The 17,716-nt window shown below is 42.0% G+C and overlaps 2 protein-coding genes across 2 annotated transcripts; one reads left to right on the top strand and one right to left on the bottom strand.

Moving 5' to 3' along the window:
* Positions 1 to 1,769: 1,769 nt before the first annotated feature.
* Positions 1,770 to 4,594, bottom strand: LOC139542577 (E3 ubiquitin/ISG15 ligase TRIM25-like). Its single transcript, XM_071348178.1, has one exon. The coding sequence runs from the start codon at positions 4,399 to 4,401 to the stop codon at positions 2,776 to 2,778; it is 1,626 nt and encodes a 541-aa protein (XP_071204279.1). The 5' UTR covers positions 4,402 to 4,594; the 3' UTR covers positions 1,770 to 2,775.
* Positions 4,595 to 10,612: 6,018 nt separating this feature from the next.
* Positions 10,613 to 14,871, top strand: LOC139542579 (twist-related protein 2-like). Its single transcript, XM_071348187.1, has 2 exons — positions 10,613 to 11,681; positions 14,465 to 14,871. Exon 1 carries the CDS (start codon positions 10,926 to 10,928, stop codon positions 11,538 to 11,540), a length of 615 nt encoding a protein of 204 aa, XP_071204288.1. The 5' UTR covers positions 10,613 to 10,925; the 3' UTR covers positions 11,541 to 11,681; positions 14,465 to 14,871.
* The last annotated feature ends 2,845 nt before the right edge of the window (positions 14,872 to 17,716 follow it).

The following is a 17,716-nucleotide window of genomic DNA, read 5'->3' as shown; positions in this document are numbered from 1 at the left end:
ATTTCCAACGTCATTTTGTCACTAGAGGGTACTGTGTACAACGTTTTGGCCAAAAGGTTGATCAGTAGGAAAGAAAGTCAAAGAAGTGAAAGCTTATCAGGTTTGATCAAGTTTTCTCTGGAAAAGTACAGATAGGATTCCTTAGTTTCAATGTCAGAGAATATGTCCCATATGCATTACAGTGTTTTAAATGCCAAAGAATGGGACACGTAGCTGCTCAATGTAAAGGAAAGAACATATGTGTCAAATGTGGAGGGGAACATGATTATGGTGAATGTGTCAGCAATGTGAAGGTTAAGTGCTGTAATTGTGGGGGAAAGCATTTGGTGGATGACAGGTGCAGAGAGACGCTCAGAGATAGAAAGAAGTAGAGAGACAGAAAAAGAAGTAGAGAGGCAGAGAGACAGAGAGATAGAGAAAGAAGTAGAGAGAAATATGATCAGTCATGATGTATCATACGCAGAGACTGTAAAACAGATTGGTAGAACTACAGTGTGGACAGATGGAGCCTACATGGATGTTACTGTAGTAACTGGACCTACTGTACTGTCGGGGATCATAAATGTGGGCTGTCAAAGGACACTTTGATAATGAATGAAGTTGACTTCATAGCTTTTATTGGTAAGGTTATCAACACGATTAGAGTTGTGTAAAGCAGAAAAGCCAGTTTGAAGGTTATTGTGGAGACGGCAAAAGAGATATTGGAGGTAACAGATGTTACTGTTGAAATGGTTGTTGACATGCTGAACAATCCTAAGGGTTGGAGTGTTTCAGCATGGTATAAATAAAGTTGAATGGTTTATGGGTGGTTGGGGAGTGTTTTTAGGGGGAGGGTGAGGTATAAGTTAATAGGGATTTATTTATAATTTTTTTGTAATGGTAGTACAGAATTGGACAGATCATGATTGATTGTACATTCCAGCACAGTAGGTGGCGGCGTGCACCTGAAACTTTTGTTTGCAGACCGCCATGATAACAAAGAAGAAGAACGGCTGGAAAAGCAGGTTGGTCGGGAAGAGAGAAGCAATGTCATATCGTGTGTCATCTACTGCTCCATCATAAGAAGAATGTCTGCTTTGCTTCTCAGAAATCATTAGTGAGGATGTGGACATTTAGTCAACCATAGATTAAAAACAATCATATTTTATTGTGGTAGGTTCCCTACATTGTAGCCGCATTAGCACAATCAATCACCTGTCCCTTTGCTAAGAGATTATTTTTTGACTGCATTAAGTCATGTATTAAAGTTAGTGTGAGAAATGTTTTTTTAAACCAGTTTGTCAAGGTCCATCTATTGTTCTTGAAGAGGCACTATGGGAGTGGTCTGGGTACCAGTCTGCTTCGCTATCATGCCACTCCTTGTCATGCTAAACAACTTTCGCATATGACACAGAGTACAAGGAGTGGAATGTTATCTAAATAGACAGTAGCTAGGCGGCAGGTAGCCTAGTGGTTAGAGCGTTGGGCCAGTAGATCGAATCCCCGAGCTGACAAGGTAAAAATCTGTCGTTCTGCCCCTGAACAAGGCCGTTAACCCACTGTTCCTAGGCCGTCATTGTAAATAATCATTTGTTCTTAACTGACTTGCCTAGTTAAATAAAGAAAATAGGCTACTATGGGAGCACAGCTTTTGAAACAACTGTCAAACTATTTAGACCATCCTATCAGCCAATCAGGGCTGTGTATGTAAATATCTTCAAATGTGTTTCCTAACGCCCACATGATGAAACTGACCATTTCAAAAGCCAAAGGAGGCTCAGAGACATACATTATTTTCCATAAATAAGCACACACTGTGATTTATTTGACATACAGTAATGATTTGAAAAAATAATTACGACTCCATGGGGGCTTTAAAAAACAGGTACACAAATATAATCTGCTTAAAAAGACAGTGCATCAACAATAATTCGAACACAATACCACTACATCAATAAAAATGTATTTAGTGATGGAGAATACCATTTGCATAGTTTTAGAGCTTTGCCAAAAATGATCTTTGGTGTCTGGTTACAACAGAACATTGCCTTAAACTAAAATGAACTGTGGACCTACATCCTGTTGCTCATTTGTATTTATACAGGTTAAATCTTTCATAGCATTAGCTCCTGATAGTAGGTTGTTGGGCCAATGCACAAGTTTGTGTGCATGTAGGATGCAAAGACATGGAATTTTGACAACAAACAAAGGACTGTGCATATCAGATTCAGCAATACAAGCCTTGAATCAAAGACAAACATTCAGCAAAGCACAAAAGCAATATAACTGTTTATTCTGTACATTATGATTCCACAGTGGACTGATTGTCAAATAAAATTACAACGCACACATTTCTTGTCATGTTGTCAACAACTGTGAAATTTGAAAATAAAGTAGCTGATATTCACATGTACTATGGCACATTATTTTTGCACTATATCAGCTCTAAAACAACTAAATAACATAACACCACATTGATATGGCTATTTACTGAATTTACCCATGCAACAAACTCAATCAGAAGCTGGCATTCCTTTCATTGTGAATAACAAGATACATATATACTGACAATGACTAATGATGTACTGTGCAACAAAAAGGAGCAACTAAAGGACTAGCATGGACAACATTTTTGAATATTCATAGATATTTTCAAACAGAGATTTAGATTTACCCATTTTACACATCTATTTATCAGTAATAATCATAATAATAAGTAAGGTATTTCTTTGGTTAGTCAGTAGCAAAGGCATTTCAAGCCCAGGTGGACGTACTAAGGTGGAGGGTGAGGGAGGGTTACACTCCACTCTGTAGCGTGATCCAGGACTGTTCTTTGGTGGAGAGGATGCTGAACGCAGGGTACACAGGCTCTCTGAACACAGCCCTGAACGTGTGCAGATGTTCCCGACGGTCTTTGGTGCTGTGGCAGATCAGTGTTCCCCCCTCATAGTCCAGAGCCACCTCCACCCTCAGCGGCTGATTGGCCATCTCCGCCAGCACCACGTTTGAGGAGGCATGGCACGCAGTCAGCTTCTTGTTCTTCCACTGCAAACGCCAGGAGGCCGTGTTATGCCCCAGCCGGCTGTGGTCACCCCTCCTGGGCATGCTCTTGTAGCACAAGCCCACTGACCACATGCTCTGGTCGCCCACCTCCACCACCCAGATGTGCTCCCCACTGGTGAAGCCCTGGGAGCACAGGACCTGGGGAGCGGTACTGAACCTCTCTGGGTTATCAGCGTAGGCCTGCTTGGTATCGCTGTACTTGACTGTCCGCAGGTCGTTGGAAAGCAGCAGGCTGGTGTGGGCCGTGCTGAGGTTAAAGGTCAGCTCCAGAGGGTTTAGCAGGACGTGGAGAGACTGGAGGAGCCGAGCCATCTCTGCCCTGAAGTCCTCCATCCTCAGGCTGGCCTGGAGCCGCTTGGGGTTCAGAGGGACCTTGTTGGGCACTCTGGCCACGGTGCCCGTCATGACCTCCCTGAGCTGGGGTTCAATTAGCAGGAACCTGTTGATGAACAGACACTTCTCTGTCTCTGTGAGGACCTCAGTGGTGCGCTGGTGGGCCTCCATCAGCTGCTGCTGCTGTTCTTCTAGAAGTCCCAGGCCACTCTGCCAGCTCTCCCTCCGATGGCCTCTCTCTTTTTCCAGCAGCAGGCTCATCCTGTCCTTGTACCTGCTCACCAGGCCGGCAATGCTGTCCATCAAAGCCACAGACTTGGACAGCAGCTTGTCTCCCACAGCCTCAGAGGTGCCCTGGTCCTCAGCAGCCCTCTGTAGCAGGGTCTCGGTCAGCTGCAGCCTGTTGGCCACCGCCTTGCTCTGAATCTCCAGGGCCCGCCTCATTTCCTCCTCGGCTGCCTCGAACGCCAGGACATCATGATTCTGGTGGGTGCCCTCAATGAAGCAGTTGGCGCAGAGAGAGGTCATGTCGCTGGCGCAGAAGTACTCCAGCAGGCGTCCGTGGATGGCACAACCTCTCTGGCCCAGCTCAGTCTGGGGCTCCACCAAGTCATGGGTCCTGAAGGACTCCCTCTCAGTGTGGTGCTGCAGGTGCCTGGCACACAGGGACACCTCACACTTTAGGCAGGTCTTGATGGCCAGTGTCTCTATGTCCAGGCAGTGGTCACAGCGCACCTTCAGCGGCTCTCTCTTCAGGTGGTCGGCTGGCGCAACGGCCCGGTAGCTTTCTATGATGCCGCAGAGCTTGAAGTTCCTTTGCAGTGTCTCTGTACCGCCGTACTCTTCTCTGCACTCAGGGCATTGAGGAAGGCTCTTCTCTCCACCGTTGACATCTGTAGCCTTCTGAATGCAGGCCAGGCAGTAGTTATGGCCACAGGGCAGATACACGGGATTCGTGTAGAGCTGCAGGCAGATGGGGCAGCTGAGCTCATGTTCTAACAGCTCCTTTGGTTTAGACAGAGGCATGGTCCTTCCTTATTCAGTTTAATTCTCCACACTGGACTCAACACACACTGAAGAGACAGAGGGAATGAGAGCAAGTCAAGGAAGTAAGCTTTGATATTTGCTGGCAAAGCAAAGTTGAAATGTGTGCTGAGCAACATTCCGAGAGGTGAATGTCCCAAGATTCCTGCCATAGGGGCAGTCCTTGACAGTAAGCTGCCAGTACACATCGTTATTAAAATATGTTCTGAATCCAATAACCAAAAGTCTTTCAAAAATATAACTCAGTCACAATGATTGAAACCGCTCCGTCACATTGAGGAAACTGCAAAGTGAGATGGGGGAACTCAGTATTGTACATACTGTATAAACACGTGTCCCATCGCATTGTGTTTACTGTAAACACCTCACTCTAAATGTCTCCCAGCTCTTGGAAAAATGGGTGTTTTGTTTTATGTTTGTACAGAAGTTACAAGGTTTAATTGAGGTCGATAGAAGAGGTCTCTATTTTTTGTTTATTTATTTAGCACGCTAAAAATAAGCAAGCAGAAAATTCAGTCCCGGGTTAAAGACTAAACAGGGGAGGTAAAAAAAGGTCAAAAAGCCCAGCAAGTTCAATTTTGTTTATTTGTCATATACACATGACATACAGGGGCTTGTCAGTTGGCCCTCCTGGTGGCCCTCCTGGTGGTCATGAAAAATGGCATACATCATTACAAAAAACCTATGGCCTAGATAACAAACAACAAGCAGACTGATGAAACAAATTAAACATTAGGCCTATCTTTTTTTTGTATATTCATATCATGGAATTGTGCAGTTTAAGTGTTTCTGCACAAAATAACATCAATAAACAATAAACAGACTAATGTTCATGCATTGTATCTTGGATGTTGACAGTATGTCAGGGAGAGTATCAAAAATACATTCCAGGATCACTATCCATCCATCCCACCACTAATCCACAGTTAGAGTGACATTGGCGTCCTCTGCTGGATGTCTGGCCCGGACTTGACTTTGACTGTGCTACAGTGGTTTGAAGAATAGTGCGGTGCTATAATGGCAGAGGTTTGAGTTGTAATTTATAAATTGTCATTTAGGTAGTAAGAGGCTGATAGTTTACTGTAAGAACAAAGGAAAAACCTGATTTGCGAGGGCATGTGCCATTTCCCAGTGCATATTAAAACTCCTATGGCACCACAGGTACCAAGCTCCTGGTAATAAGCCGGGCTTTGAAGTGGCTCCACAGGTACCAAGCTCCTGGTAATAAGCCGGGCTTTGAAGTGGCTCCACAGGTACCAAGCTCCTGGTAATACGCCGGGCTTTGAAGTGGCTCCACAGGTACCAAACTCCTGGTAATAAGCTGGGCTTTGAAGTGGCTCCACAGGTACCAAACTCCTGGTAATAAGCCGGGCTTTGAAGTGGCTCCACAGGTACCAAGCTCCTGGTAATAAGCCGGGCTTTGAAGTGGCTCCACAGGTACCAAGCTCCTGGTAATACGCCGGGCTTTGAAGTGGCTCCACAGGTACCAAGCTCCTGGTAATACGCCGGGCTTTGAAGTGGCTCCACAGGTACCAAACTCCTGGTAATAAGCTGGGCTTTGAAGTGGCTCCACAGGTACCAAGCTCCTGGTAATAAGCTGGGCTTTGAAGTGGCTCCACAGGTACCAAGCTCCTGGTAATAAGCTGGGCTTTGAAGTGGTACCACAGGTACCAAGCTCCTGGTAAATAAGCTGAGCTTTGAAGTGGCACCACTTTCTTTATTAATTTCATTGCACCCCTTTCTCCAGAGAGAGAGAGAGAGAGAGAGAGAAATTTGTCGGAAATCCTTGGAAAGAATCAGTAAGGCCTGCATATTTTTTTGGTTTATAAACTTTATCCATAAAAGTGGATTCTGAAGCCACCATCTTGGAACAGTAAAGAAACAGATGTTTTTTCTAACATTAAGAGGGATTTTACAAAAGCCAACTTCAAGTTCCTCAAATGTGGAACATTTCCCACAGCTATTCAAGCAACGTCAATTATAAAGAACACACCACTTTAATTCCTCCTACCTGTACATACTGATACTGTACATACTGATACTGTACATACTGATACTGTACATACTGTTACTGTACATACTGTTACTGTACATACTGATACTGTGCATACTGATAATGTACACATTGTTACTGTACATACTGTTACTGTACATACTGATACTGTACATACTGATACTGTACATACTGATACTGTACATGTTGTTACTGTACATACCGTTACTGTACATACTGATACTGTACATACTGATACTGTACATACTGTTACTGTACATACTGATACTGTACATACTGTTTGCTATACATACTGATACTGTACATACTGATACTGTACATACTGATACTGTACATACTGTTACTGTACATACTGTTTGCTATACATACTGATACTGTACATATTGATACTCTACATACTGTTACTGTACATACTGTTTGCTATACAGTAGTTTACTTAACACACCTTTTAGACCTATTTCTATCAAACATCTATCTACATTTCCTAAGGTATCACGCGAATGCAGCCAATTAACTGTCTGTCATTTTGAAACTTTTAGATACAGTATGTTAAGGAGACAATGAGATTTCAGTTGTTCAGAAACACAGACAATAAAGCTTATTTACTGCAACTGTCTGTTATCCAAGCCATGCCCATTCCTGCTCTAACCATAACATTAGTGGATATCCCTCTGACCCTGACCTGTGTCTAAATCTATATCACCTCTGCCCCTGCTGCACCCGCTCAGCATACCCAAACTTTAGACGTACAGCCCCCTTCCCCCTCAAAGCCTGCCCACAGGAAGTGTCTCTTTACTGGAGGAAATGGAGGCCAGATGTGGGGGTGTCCCACAGCTTTGGGCAGTGGGGTGAACAGTGCCTGTGTGACAGGAGGGAGAGGATAGTGTTCCTGTTGGAATATGTGCAATTCATCACTTTGTTAGCTTCTATTCTTTGGGATTGGTTTGAGTGTTATTTAAAAGTAGCTGGCATGTGGAAAACAAACAATAATTGATCGTGCAATAGAGTTTTGCTTCAAGGCTGCCAACGTTTCACACACAAAATGTTGCAAGAATAATTGAAAACTCCCTATGTTGAGTCATATCTCACTCACCACCTTCCACAATATATATTAAATAGGGAATCTGACTGCAAAATTAGTTCTCAGGAAATGAGATATCAAAGCAGTGTGTTTGCAGTCATTAAATCTTAGTAGGTTACACTTTGGAGATCTCTGCTTTACGACTGCTCATTTCTTTTGTTGAATTAGATGTAGACTGAGGTGACAGCTAAAGTATTAGACATTCCTGTGGATGTCAGCCATGCTATAATATAGACATGTTCCCTCACTCACAGCAGTTCCACTGTGTCTTACTCTGATACGTGAGCTGCTTCAGTCCGTTTATAAGTAGATTTAGCAGAACTGGTGGGTTCAGAACTATTTCCAGTCAAGTTGTCTTTTCCAACATTTTTGGTTTCGATGGTCACAGTTTTGATGTCTTTTCATTGTTTGGTGTGTTGACCACTGCAAAGAAAAGAGAGAGAGAGAGAGAGAGTAAAAAAGAGAAAATAGTGGCCGAAACATTATGTCACATCCCTGACGAGGAAATGAAATGTGCAACATCAATCAGGCAGAGTAGAGATCAAAGAGCGCCCCACACACTCCATCTGGTTCTGTTTGGGGAGACTTTTCTCTCCCTGCCTCTCTCCTTCGTTCGTTCCCTTTTTCTTCTCTGAGCGTGGGTCCTTCTTGTTTTTCCTGTCAGGCATTCCTCCATGTTACAGAGACAATGACATAGTGACACGCGAGGTAGAACCAGCCAGAGGACGATATCTGCCTGTTCTTAAACACCTCTCCTTTTATATCTGAACTGAAGATTATTCACTGTTTCTCTGATTGAATAAAGGTATCAGTTATAGTCATGCCCTGTCATCACATCTATATATCAAACGATGAAGTAATGTTTGTGTTACTGGGATGTTGGTGTATATATGCATGTCTGTCTATGCATGTGGTGCATGTGCATGTGTGTGTGTGTGTGTGTGTGTGTGTGTGTGTGTGTGTGTGTGTGTGTGTGTGTGTGTGTGTGTGTGTGTGTGTGTGTGTGTGTGTGTGTGTGTGTGTGTGTGTGTGTGTGTGTGTGTGTGTGTGTGTGTAAGGGCATGTAGGTGTGTATGTGTGTGTGTGCATATGCGCCAGGGTGTGTATATAACCTCATCATGGGATAATATATTTTGCCGTCTCTCTCAGTGGAAATATTTAGGCTAAGTCCTCGTTTGAGCGTGCAGTTCAAACAGAAGAAGGCAGAGATTTCTTCCCTTTTCCAGACGTCGGCTATCTCCAGGGGGGGGGGGGGGGGGGGGGGGGGGGCTTCCATACAACACAGACCATTGTGAGCATGCTTGGCCCCTCTCTAGAAATGTGCTGTGTATATGTGTGTTTATATCAACCCTGATATCAATTTTCCATTATTTCATTAGCTCTGAGATGTGTATTTTTATGGTGAGGGTGTTCAATGGGATTGTAATTTATAAATAGTTTGATCATTCACAGGTGTCTTGATGACTCCGGAAAGGACACACAAGCTGATTTGTTTAAAGAGCTACATTTGAAATTGACCTTTACATTCCTGAATGGTATACACAACATAATGAATGCATTCTGCCTCCTAACAATGACACCCAATTGTCCAGATGCTGTGCATCTACACCCTTTGAAGGTAATGTTGTTTCTTATACTAGGCTTATACATTGACCAGTGTTGGGTATGCATTCAGGAGGTCAGTTTCCTGATGACACCAATGGAATTATTTAAAATCCACAGCCTTTACCGCCCATCTGGGCTGGACAGTGGAAGTCTGACACATGTTAATGATATATTTATAGGTAAGACAGTAGTAGGTGACTTCTGTTTGTTTATTGTAAGTATATAGACAAGAAGTCTCTTGAAGAATTCCACATTTCTTCAGAGAATAACCCAAACCTCATACTAAATGCACTCAAGTGATTTAATGTCTTAATAACATTGCATCTGTAGTGCGACACAATTCAATATTCCTGATGTATATTAAGTGCACTTTTAAGTTAGAGGGCGTTCATGAACTGTTTTGGACTGAGGCATGTTCGAATCTAATCTCTGAAAATCAAACAATAGATTTTGTTCTTTGTTGTGGATGTCTGCCATATTTGAGAACCTACTGATGGTGGTAGAACTGAAGGCTGTGTTCTTGTTCTGGCACAGAGGATGAAACAAAGGTTCCCAGAGGCACCCCTTGGATTCAGAACCGCTCATTCTTTCCTTTGCTTGAGCTAATTCTGCTATTAGACTTCACTGCTACTCTGGTATGCCAGTTTTCCCTTTAGCCTACTGCTCAGAACACTGCGCCAAGACTCCAGTAAAATAAAACCAATCTGAAAACACTATCTCTGATGCTTGTTCTGATTTACAAAACGAATGAAACTGTGGAACTGAATCCAGTGAAACTGTGGAACTGAATCCAGTGAAACTGTGGAACTGAATCCAGTCAAACTGTGGAACTGAATCCAGTCAAACTGTGGAACTGAATCCAGTCAAACTGTGCATTTGTTGTATATTCCATCCAGAGTATGGGCAGAGGATTCGGTTATGTAGGCTACAGATGAAAGATAACAATAACCTAGTACCATAGTATCTATCCACCTAAAACTACTGAAACTGCAAAGTCTTTAATTATTCTAAGAAAACTGGGCACACTGATGAGGAGTTATAGTATATCATGTAAGCAGAATATTGTCTTGGTTTCAAACAGTAAAGGGAAGCACTTTTGAAGCCTCTCTCTTTTGACTTTCAAGTATTTCCTACGTTCCAAAATCCAAAAGAATTGATGATGGTGTTGAGTTGTGGAGACTTTAGAAGGGAAAAAGGGTGTGGGGGAGGGGAGGGGAACGACTTGTTTTGAAAGAAATCTGGAACCTATAAACTTGGACAACTTCTATGAGGGAAAAAACGCCAGAATATCCCCATCTGATTGGTCAACCCACGTGCCTTTGTCTCCGCCTCATCCCTTTACCCTTACCAATCACCAAACGCATTCTCTTCCTGTTATGCTTGGCCTGGCTGTGCCTTAGAACCCAGCTGGACCAATCTGTGGAACAGATGGGTGGGAACTTACAAGTTCCATCCTCTTTCTTCTTTAAAAAGCCAGATGCAGGTTGGCTGCTGTCTTACATTGATCTAGGATACTAGATGCAACTGCTGTTCTGAATGTAGTGAGCAGATTGTAGTATTAGATTGTTGTCATGTCTAGGTATAGGCAACATATGGATTTCCAATACTGAGAATTTATTATTTTTCCATTCGCTTTCTCTTGCTAGCAGACCTGGCAGATCACTTCGGGTATTTTCTATATACAGGCTTGCCAGAAAAGAAAGTAACTAAAGGGGATATAGCACATTAGAGGGCCTTAAGGAGAGAACAGAGGAGTGGGATAGAAACAGTGTAGCTGTAGAAACAGGGTTAGGTAGATAGACTGCCATGAGAGAGGATCCGTCAAGCTGTGGTGAATACCCTGAGGGAGGGGTGGTGTCCAGTGAGGAGGAGCCAGACTGCGCTCCAAACAAATACCCTGTGGTGGTGGTAACACCAGGGGCCGGCGGGCGCAAGAGTGTCACCAGGACAGACAACATTTTATCGCCAACAGAGGACAACAAGTCAACAACAGGAGGGCCTCCCAGTTTGATCCCATCAGGACCTAAGAGACCTAAGAAGAGTCTCCAGCCCTCTCTGTCGCCTCTCCCCATTCCAGGCCAGCCCTCCCTGTCTCCTCTCCCCATCCCAGGCCAGCCCCTGGAGGACCCTCAGCACCAACGGGTGATTGCCAATGTACGGGAGCGCCAACGGACGCAGTCCCTGAACGACGCTTTTGCCTCGCTGCGTAAGATCATCCCCACGCTCCCCTCGGACAAGCTGAGCAAGATCCAGATCCTAAAGCTGGCCTCGCGTTACATTGACTTCCTCTACCAGGTCCTGCAGAGTGATGAGATGGACGCCAAGCTGGCCAGCTGTAACTACCTAGCCCACGAGAGACTCAGCTATGCATTCTCAGTCTGGAGGATGGAGGGGGCCTGGTCCATGTCCGCTACCCACTAGCCCTGTCACCTACCTCTCTAACACCCCCTCCCTCCTCTCCTGCCCCCTCGCCCTCCCCAAGCCAATCTCCCATGATCTCTGACCCCTGCTCTCTGACCCTCATCCTCACATCATCTAACTCCTCTTATCATTCTACACCAGGTATGCACTCCGTCTGCCGAGATACAAACCATACAGTACATACTCAATATTATCTTTCCAAAGCAAAATCTCACTGTTTTATATTGCATGCAAAGAAGTAATAATTGAACAGATCTGCTGGAGGTGATCAGATATAAACATAGGACAACACCTGGTGTTTTATTGGAGTATTGAATGCCATGCTGGACATTTGTCAGAATGAAACGCAGTAACTATTACCAAGTATTACCAAGTAAGTGAATCACAAGGGAGGGTCATAGGACAGCACATCTTAGGTTAACACAATTCTCTTTTTACATTCAAGGTATACAGTAACTATTCTACAAGATCAGTTTATATTGAACATGTATATAAAATAGTATGTATCCCATGATTATCATCAGGACTATGGACCTAATAGGAAGATGTAGAGCTGTTATTTCATACATTTTGTAACAAATAGCGTTGAACTCTGACAAATCGCTCCATACAGTAGGTATCTTCTTTTTATTATCTATACACATACAAATTTAATTTAGACCAGAAATCATGAACATAATCATATGCAACTTCTTCATAGACTTGATGTTGTTATTATCCCATAGTCTCATACATAACTCATTGTATCCCATAGTCTCATACATAACTCATTGTATCCCATAGTCTCATACATAACTCATTGTATCCCATAGTCTCATACATAACTCATTGTATCCCATAGTCTCATACATAACTCATTGTATCCCATAGTCTCATACATAACTCATTGTATCCCATAGTCTCATACATAACTCATTGTATCCCATAGTCTCATACATAACTCATTATGTCCCATAGTCTCATACATAACTCATTGTATCCCATAGTCTCATACATAACTCATTGTATCCCATAGTCTCATACATAACTCATTGTATCCCATAGTCTCATACATAACTCATTGTATCCCATAGTCTCATACATAACTCATTGTATCCCATAGTCTCATACATAACTCATTGTATCCCATAGTCTCATACATAACTCATTGTATCCCATAGTCTCATACATAACTCATTGTGTCCCATAGTCTCATACATAACTCATTGTATCCCATAGTCTCATACATAACTCATTGTATCCCATAGTCTCATACATAACTCATTGTATCCCATAGTCTCATACATAACTCATTGTATCCCATAGTCTCATACATAACTCATTGTGTCCCATAGTCTCATACATAACTCATTGTATCCCATAGTCTCATACATAACTCATTGTATCCCATAGTCTCATACATTTCCTAGACACTGACCTATTCATAATAATCTACATTAGAAGCCAAATTATTGTGGAAAAAGTCACATCACACGTTTCACTTTCCAACAAAAAAACAATTCCATTTATTTATTTTGGTGCAAAAACTTTCCTTTGAAATACTTTCCTTTCATTTTGGCTTAAACTTGCTACGTTACACGAAAATTAGATAGTTCTTGACAAGGCTCAACAAAAACAAACTGGTTGTGAGAAACCATGCAGCAGTTAGCTATCAAAGGAGAAGTGATGGCTGTCTACTGCACTCCCACAAACCACAGAGTTTGATGAAAGTGGTGTCATTGATTCGTCCAGTTCCACCGATCCATGTTAAAGACGGCTGTCAGACGCCTCATCAGTGGCTGTACCTCCCTTCACCAGTAGCCACACATTTGGCCTTTGCCATTTAAAACCACTGCTTTACCCACTTCATTCCCAATGCAGGAAAACCCCCAGAACGTATCATTAAACTGTCCACAAGATGTACCATTACCATGCTTCTGAGGGAAGTATTTTTCATAGTACATTCAGCACAGTGTGTTCCTACAACCTAGCCCACATTGACAAGTTATTTTCTGTGACATTCACAAATAATACTGTCCTCTAGAAATTGTGTTTGAGGTGAATGAAAGCTACATACCCTTTAATCTCTTACTTAATACCACGTGAAATGAAAGTGGCCTGTTTAGGCGGCTAGATATGAGAAATGCATTCTGAGACAGTGTTTGTTGGGATGGTCATTGTTATGGTTCAGTCTTCAAGCTGACTCTGAAGGAAGACATTCTTTGCTCCTTTCTCGTTAGGGTCCTGCAGTATTCTCCAGTTAGTCTGCTTAGCCCTTTCTGTTCATCTTTGTATTCATATACATGTGAATACAGTATGCACATGTTCTCCCTGCTATTCCGTGTGGTTGCTTTGGTATGTGTGTGTGTATGCCACATAAATACAGATTTTTTTAGGCATCAATGTTTATCCGTGTCTTTCAAGATGGCCGCTACAGCTCACCAGTTGTTACACCGCTGTCAAATGGCTTCCTTATTAATTAAGGAGATCAAATACACATTGGTGTTTTAGCCTGCTTTGGTCTTGTTTCTAAACTTATTGCCACACACAACCGTCAGTTCTAAGTTTATATTTATATTTGAGGTTACTTTTGTCTTTTATATGCATGTTCATTGATATTATCCAGTTACATTTAATAGAAATACCACATTTTATAAGGACATGGTCAACAAAACACCCAGCCCTGACCTCCAAACAAAACAGGGGCAGGGAAAATGGACATAAACAGCTCAACACTAAAGGGAGTTTTTATGCCCATGACTTTTTCCCCTAGGAGTTGAACCAGTTTAACTGTTAGAGAGTGCAGAGGGATTTTGTTAGGCATCATGGACTAATAATTTGTGCTTTCTTCAACACAAAAGGAAATGGCATATTTTTCATTACGTAACACTTGCAGAATGTTTGAAGCACGTAGCACTTACAGAATCTTGTGTCTGTCTCCCCAGCACTGCACCAAGGCGACTGAGAAGGCTCCACCTGTTGGTCTGCAATCCCTTTGTTTACTGGTTTGGACCTACACCTCTGGACCAACTAAATCAAAGATATGAGCCTGGCCTCACTCTGGAGAGGTACTGTAGAGAGACTCAGCTTCCTCGAGCCCACACAGAATCTATGGGACAATGATTCAGAGCTACTAGCAGGTCTAGAAGAGGGACAACTATAGAATTTTAGGACCTGGAAATTGCAACTTGTGACTTGGAAACAATTTGGTAAACAAATGTAAGTTGCAGATATTAATGGGAATATTCCTATTGTAGTGTAGTACAGAACTGTTTGTAAACCAACATACAATTCCTCATTAAAAGGGAATCAGTTGGTGTAAGATAATAAAATGAGTACTTGAGCATCTGAAGCATCTTTCTCAGCCCCATCTTATTGCCAATCTTACCTTAAAGCATACACCCTGTACTGCACTACACCAGAATGGACAAGTCCACCATCAGCATCCAAAATGAATGACAAAACATTTGGAGATGGATGATGACACAATAACATTTCTAAACGCCAAATACATAAGAAATACAGCGATTATCCTTCTTTGAGTTTGTGTGTGAAAGAACCTGGGTTATCAGATAATCTACGTGTTACCCTGTCAGCATAAATTAGTGCTCTATAGCACAGACTTCCTTAATGAGGGCCAAGTGTCTGCTCAGGCAGACCAGGGTATAATTGCCCATAAAGCTGTTGTTCTTTTGGGGAAAATAAGGCCTCTAAAATATTTATTGGTTGTTTGGTTGGAAAGAAATGCTATGATATGCCCAACCACAGAAGCACATGTGGATACATGTATTAGTGGACCAGGAAAGTACACCGTATATCCAACATGTTGTCACACCTACAATTCTGTACACACAAAAATGACAATAAAAAAATTTAATTAAGAGAAAAACAGTACAAAATAGACATTCTTTCTATACATACATAGGAAATATGTAGGAAAAAATGAGCACAAGGTAAATAAAAAGTATGAAAAAAAGACTGTTATTCTTAACTCCAGTTAGTGAAGGCTACCAATACTTGACTCAAGGCACATGCGTGATGTATTTTGGTCTTGAGTATCTATTTACAGTGACTTTAAGAAACAGAGCATAAAAAGGACAATATTAAAGGAAATCAAGAGGAGTGGCCCACTTGTCACTAAAACAATAAGAGTGTTGCCCATAGGCCCCTGGAAGTCTTTACAGGAGAGGTAATGTACAGTATCCAACAATACTTCATAGACAACAGATACCCACCGGTGTACTATGAGACAGAGAGCACAGGCACTGTTCTACGAGAATATGAATAATGGTGGTTAATTCTATTTCTTTTTATACAAGTCTTTGAGGGGATCTTACGGGCAAACATTGCCCAGTCTTGAAAACAACCACCCCAAAACAAATAGTTAGTACAAACAATAATGAATATTGAAAACGGGCAATGGCCTCCTACACACATTATTTGAACCAGTTGCTACAGCACAAAAGTAGTCCTGCAGCAACAGGAAATGTGAATTATGTGGATTATAATTAATGGACAGTATTGTAGAGATTGATACGTTTTTTTGTTGTTTAAAAGTAGACTTTTTTCATTTTCTTTCCACAAATACACTACAAGGTTTAAATTTCCTGCATTTCAGGAAAGTTCTCCGGTAACAGGGTGATCAAATTACAATCCTACATCTGTAGCCATTCACAGTGGTTGGTACAGAGTATAGTAAGAAAAGACTATAAGACTTGTTAGCATGGTTATCGTTATCTCTCTCTCAACGACAACTAGGGCAGAGGATGAAGCGAAGGTTAGAGAAGAATGTTTATTTAAGACAAGATTGACGTGCATCACCAGCGTACATGCCACTGTACTGGCGCACCAGCAGAGAAAGTATGTTCCTGAAAAATATGCCTTGTAAATGCTTTCTTTCTGCAGTGGTTAGTCAGAAGTGGATGCTCTCTCTCACTCTCCTCTTCGATTTTCAACAGAGAAAACACAGTAATACACATTAATAGAGAGCTTATGATACATTTAGACATTTAGCCACATTCCATAGAAGTATGGGGTCATATACAAAATAATATTGTGAATCTGAAAACAAATGTCAATTTCTCAATTTGATGGTGGGCAGTTTTTTCCCATCCACTGAAGAACCTCTAAAAACGAGTGCAATCTAGATTAAATGCTCATTAAGACAAACTACATAACCCCAGAATGAATATAGAAAACGAAACAGTGGAATGTGCTACACATTTCAATTCACAACAACAACAATCTACACTGGACGTCATGAACACACAAAAAAGGTCTCAGGACATGTTAACAAACTAGTTTCAGTTTGGATGTGTGCAGATACAGTATATCTGAAAATCTATAATCAGCATGATGTCAAGTACTGCATCATACATACAACTGGAGTACAAGAGAGACTTCCTACACAAGGCCTAAGGGAGAAGTATGCACCATCATAGTAAAGCCACATCTCCATCAGTGGAGGCTCCTCAGAGGAGGAAGGGGAGGACCATCCTCAGTGAATTTCATAAAATTGAATGAATTAGATAAAACTATACTATTCACGTCACCAAATAATGAATTAAAACACACTGTTTTGCAATGAAAGTCTACAGTAGGCTCAACAGCACTCTGTAGGGTAGCACCATGGTTCATCCTCCTCTGGGTACATTGACTTGTCCTCCAACCTATCTGAGCTCTTGCAGCATGAACTGACATGTTGGCCACCCAATCAAAGGATCAGAGAATTAATTTAGTACTGAACGCATAAGCTACAGCTAGCTAGCACTGCAGTGCATAACATGTGGTGAGTAGTTGACTCAAAGAGAGAAAGACAATAGTTGAACAGTTTTGAACAAATTAATTTCTTCCAAAATATAGGAGAAGCAAGAGCGTCATTTTTTTCACTTTCACTTACTTAGCTAGCCTATGCAGCTAGCTAGTTTAGCCTGCTTAAATACTCTTCTCGAACAGAGGGATGCTATGTTAGCTAGCTGGCTATGACTATCCAACAAAACACTGGAACTCTTCCAAGGTAAGGTAAGATTTTGGTTTTACAAATGTATTGCCTCCGTGGCCCGCCGGTGCAGGTGCTAAACTGCTTACTGACTGTACACTGTAACATTACTGCATGATTGTAGCGGGTTTACTAAAGCATTAGTTATATTAGCTATGTTGACTATGACGTTACTTTAGCTAATATGGTGACAATGATG

This window comes from Salvelinus alpinus, chromosome 17, assembly GCF_045679555.1.
Source record: "Salvelinus alpinus chromosome 17, SLU_Salpinus.1, whole genome shotgun sequence".
NCBI classification, from domain to species: Eukaryota; Metazoa; Chordata; class Actinopteri; order Salmoniformes; family Salmonidae; genus Salvelinus; species Salvelinus alpinus.
Note: the sequence above shows the minus strand (reverse complement) of the source record. Positions and strands in the feature narration are given on the sequence as shown.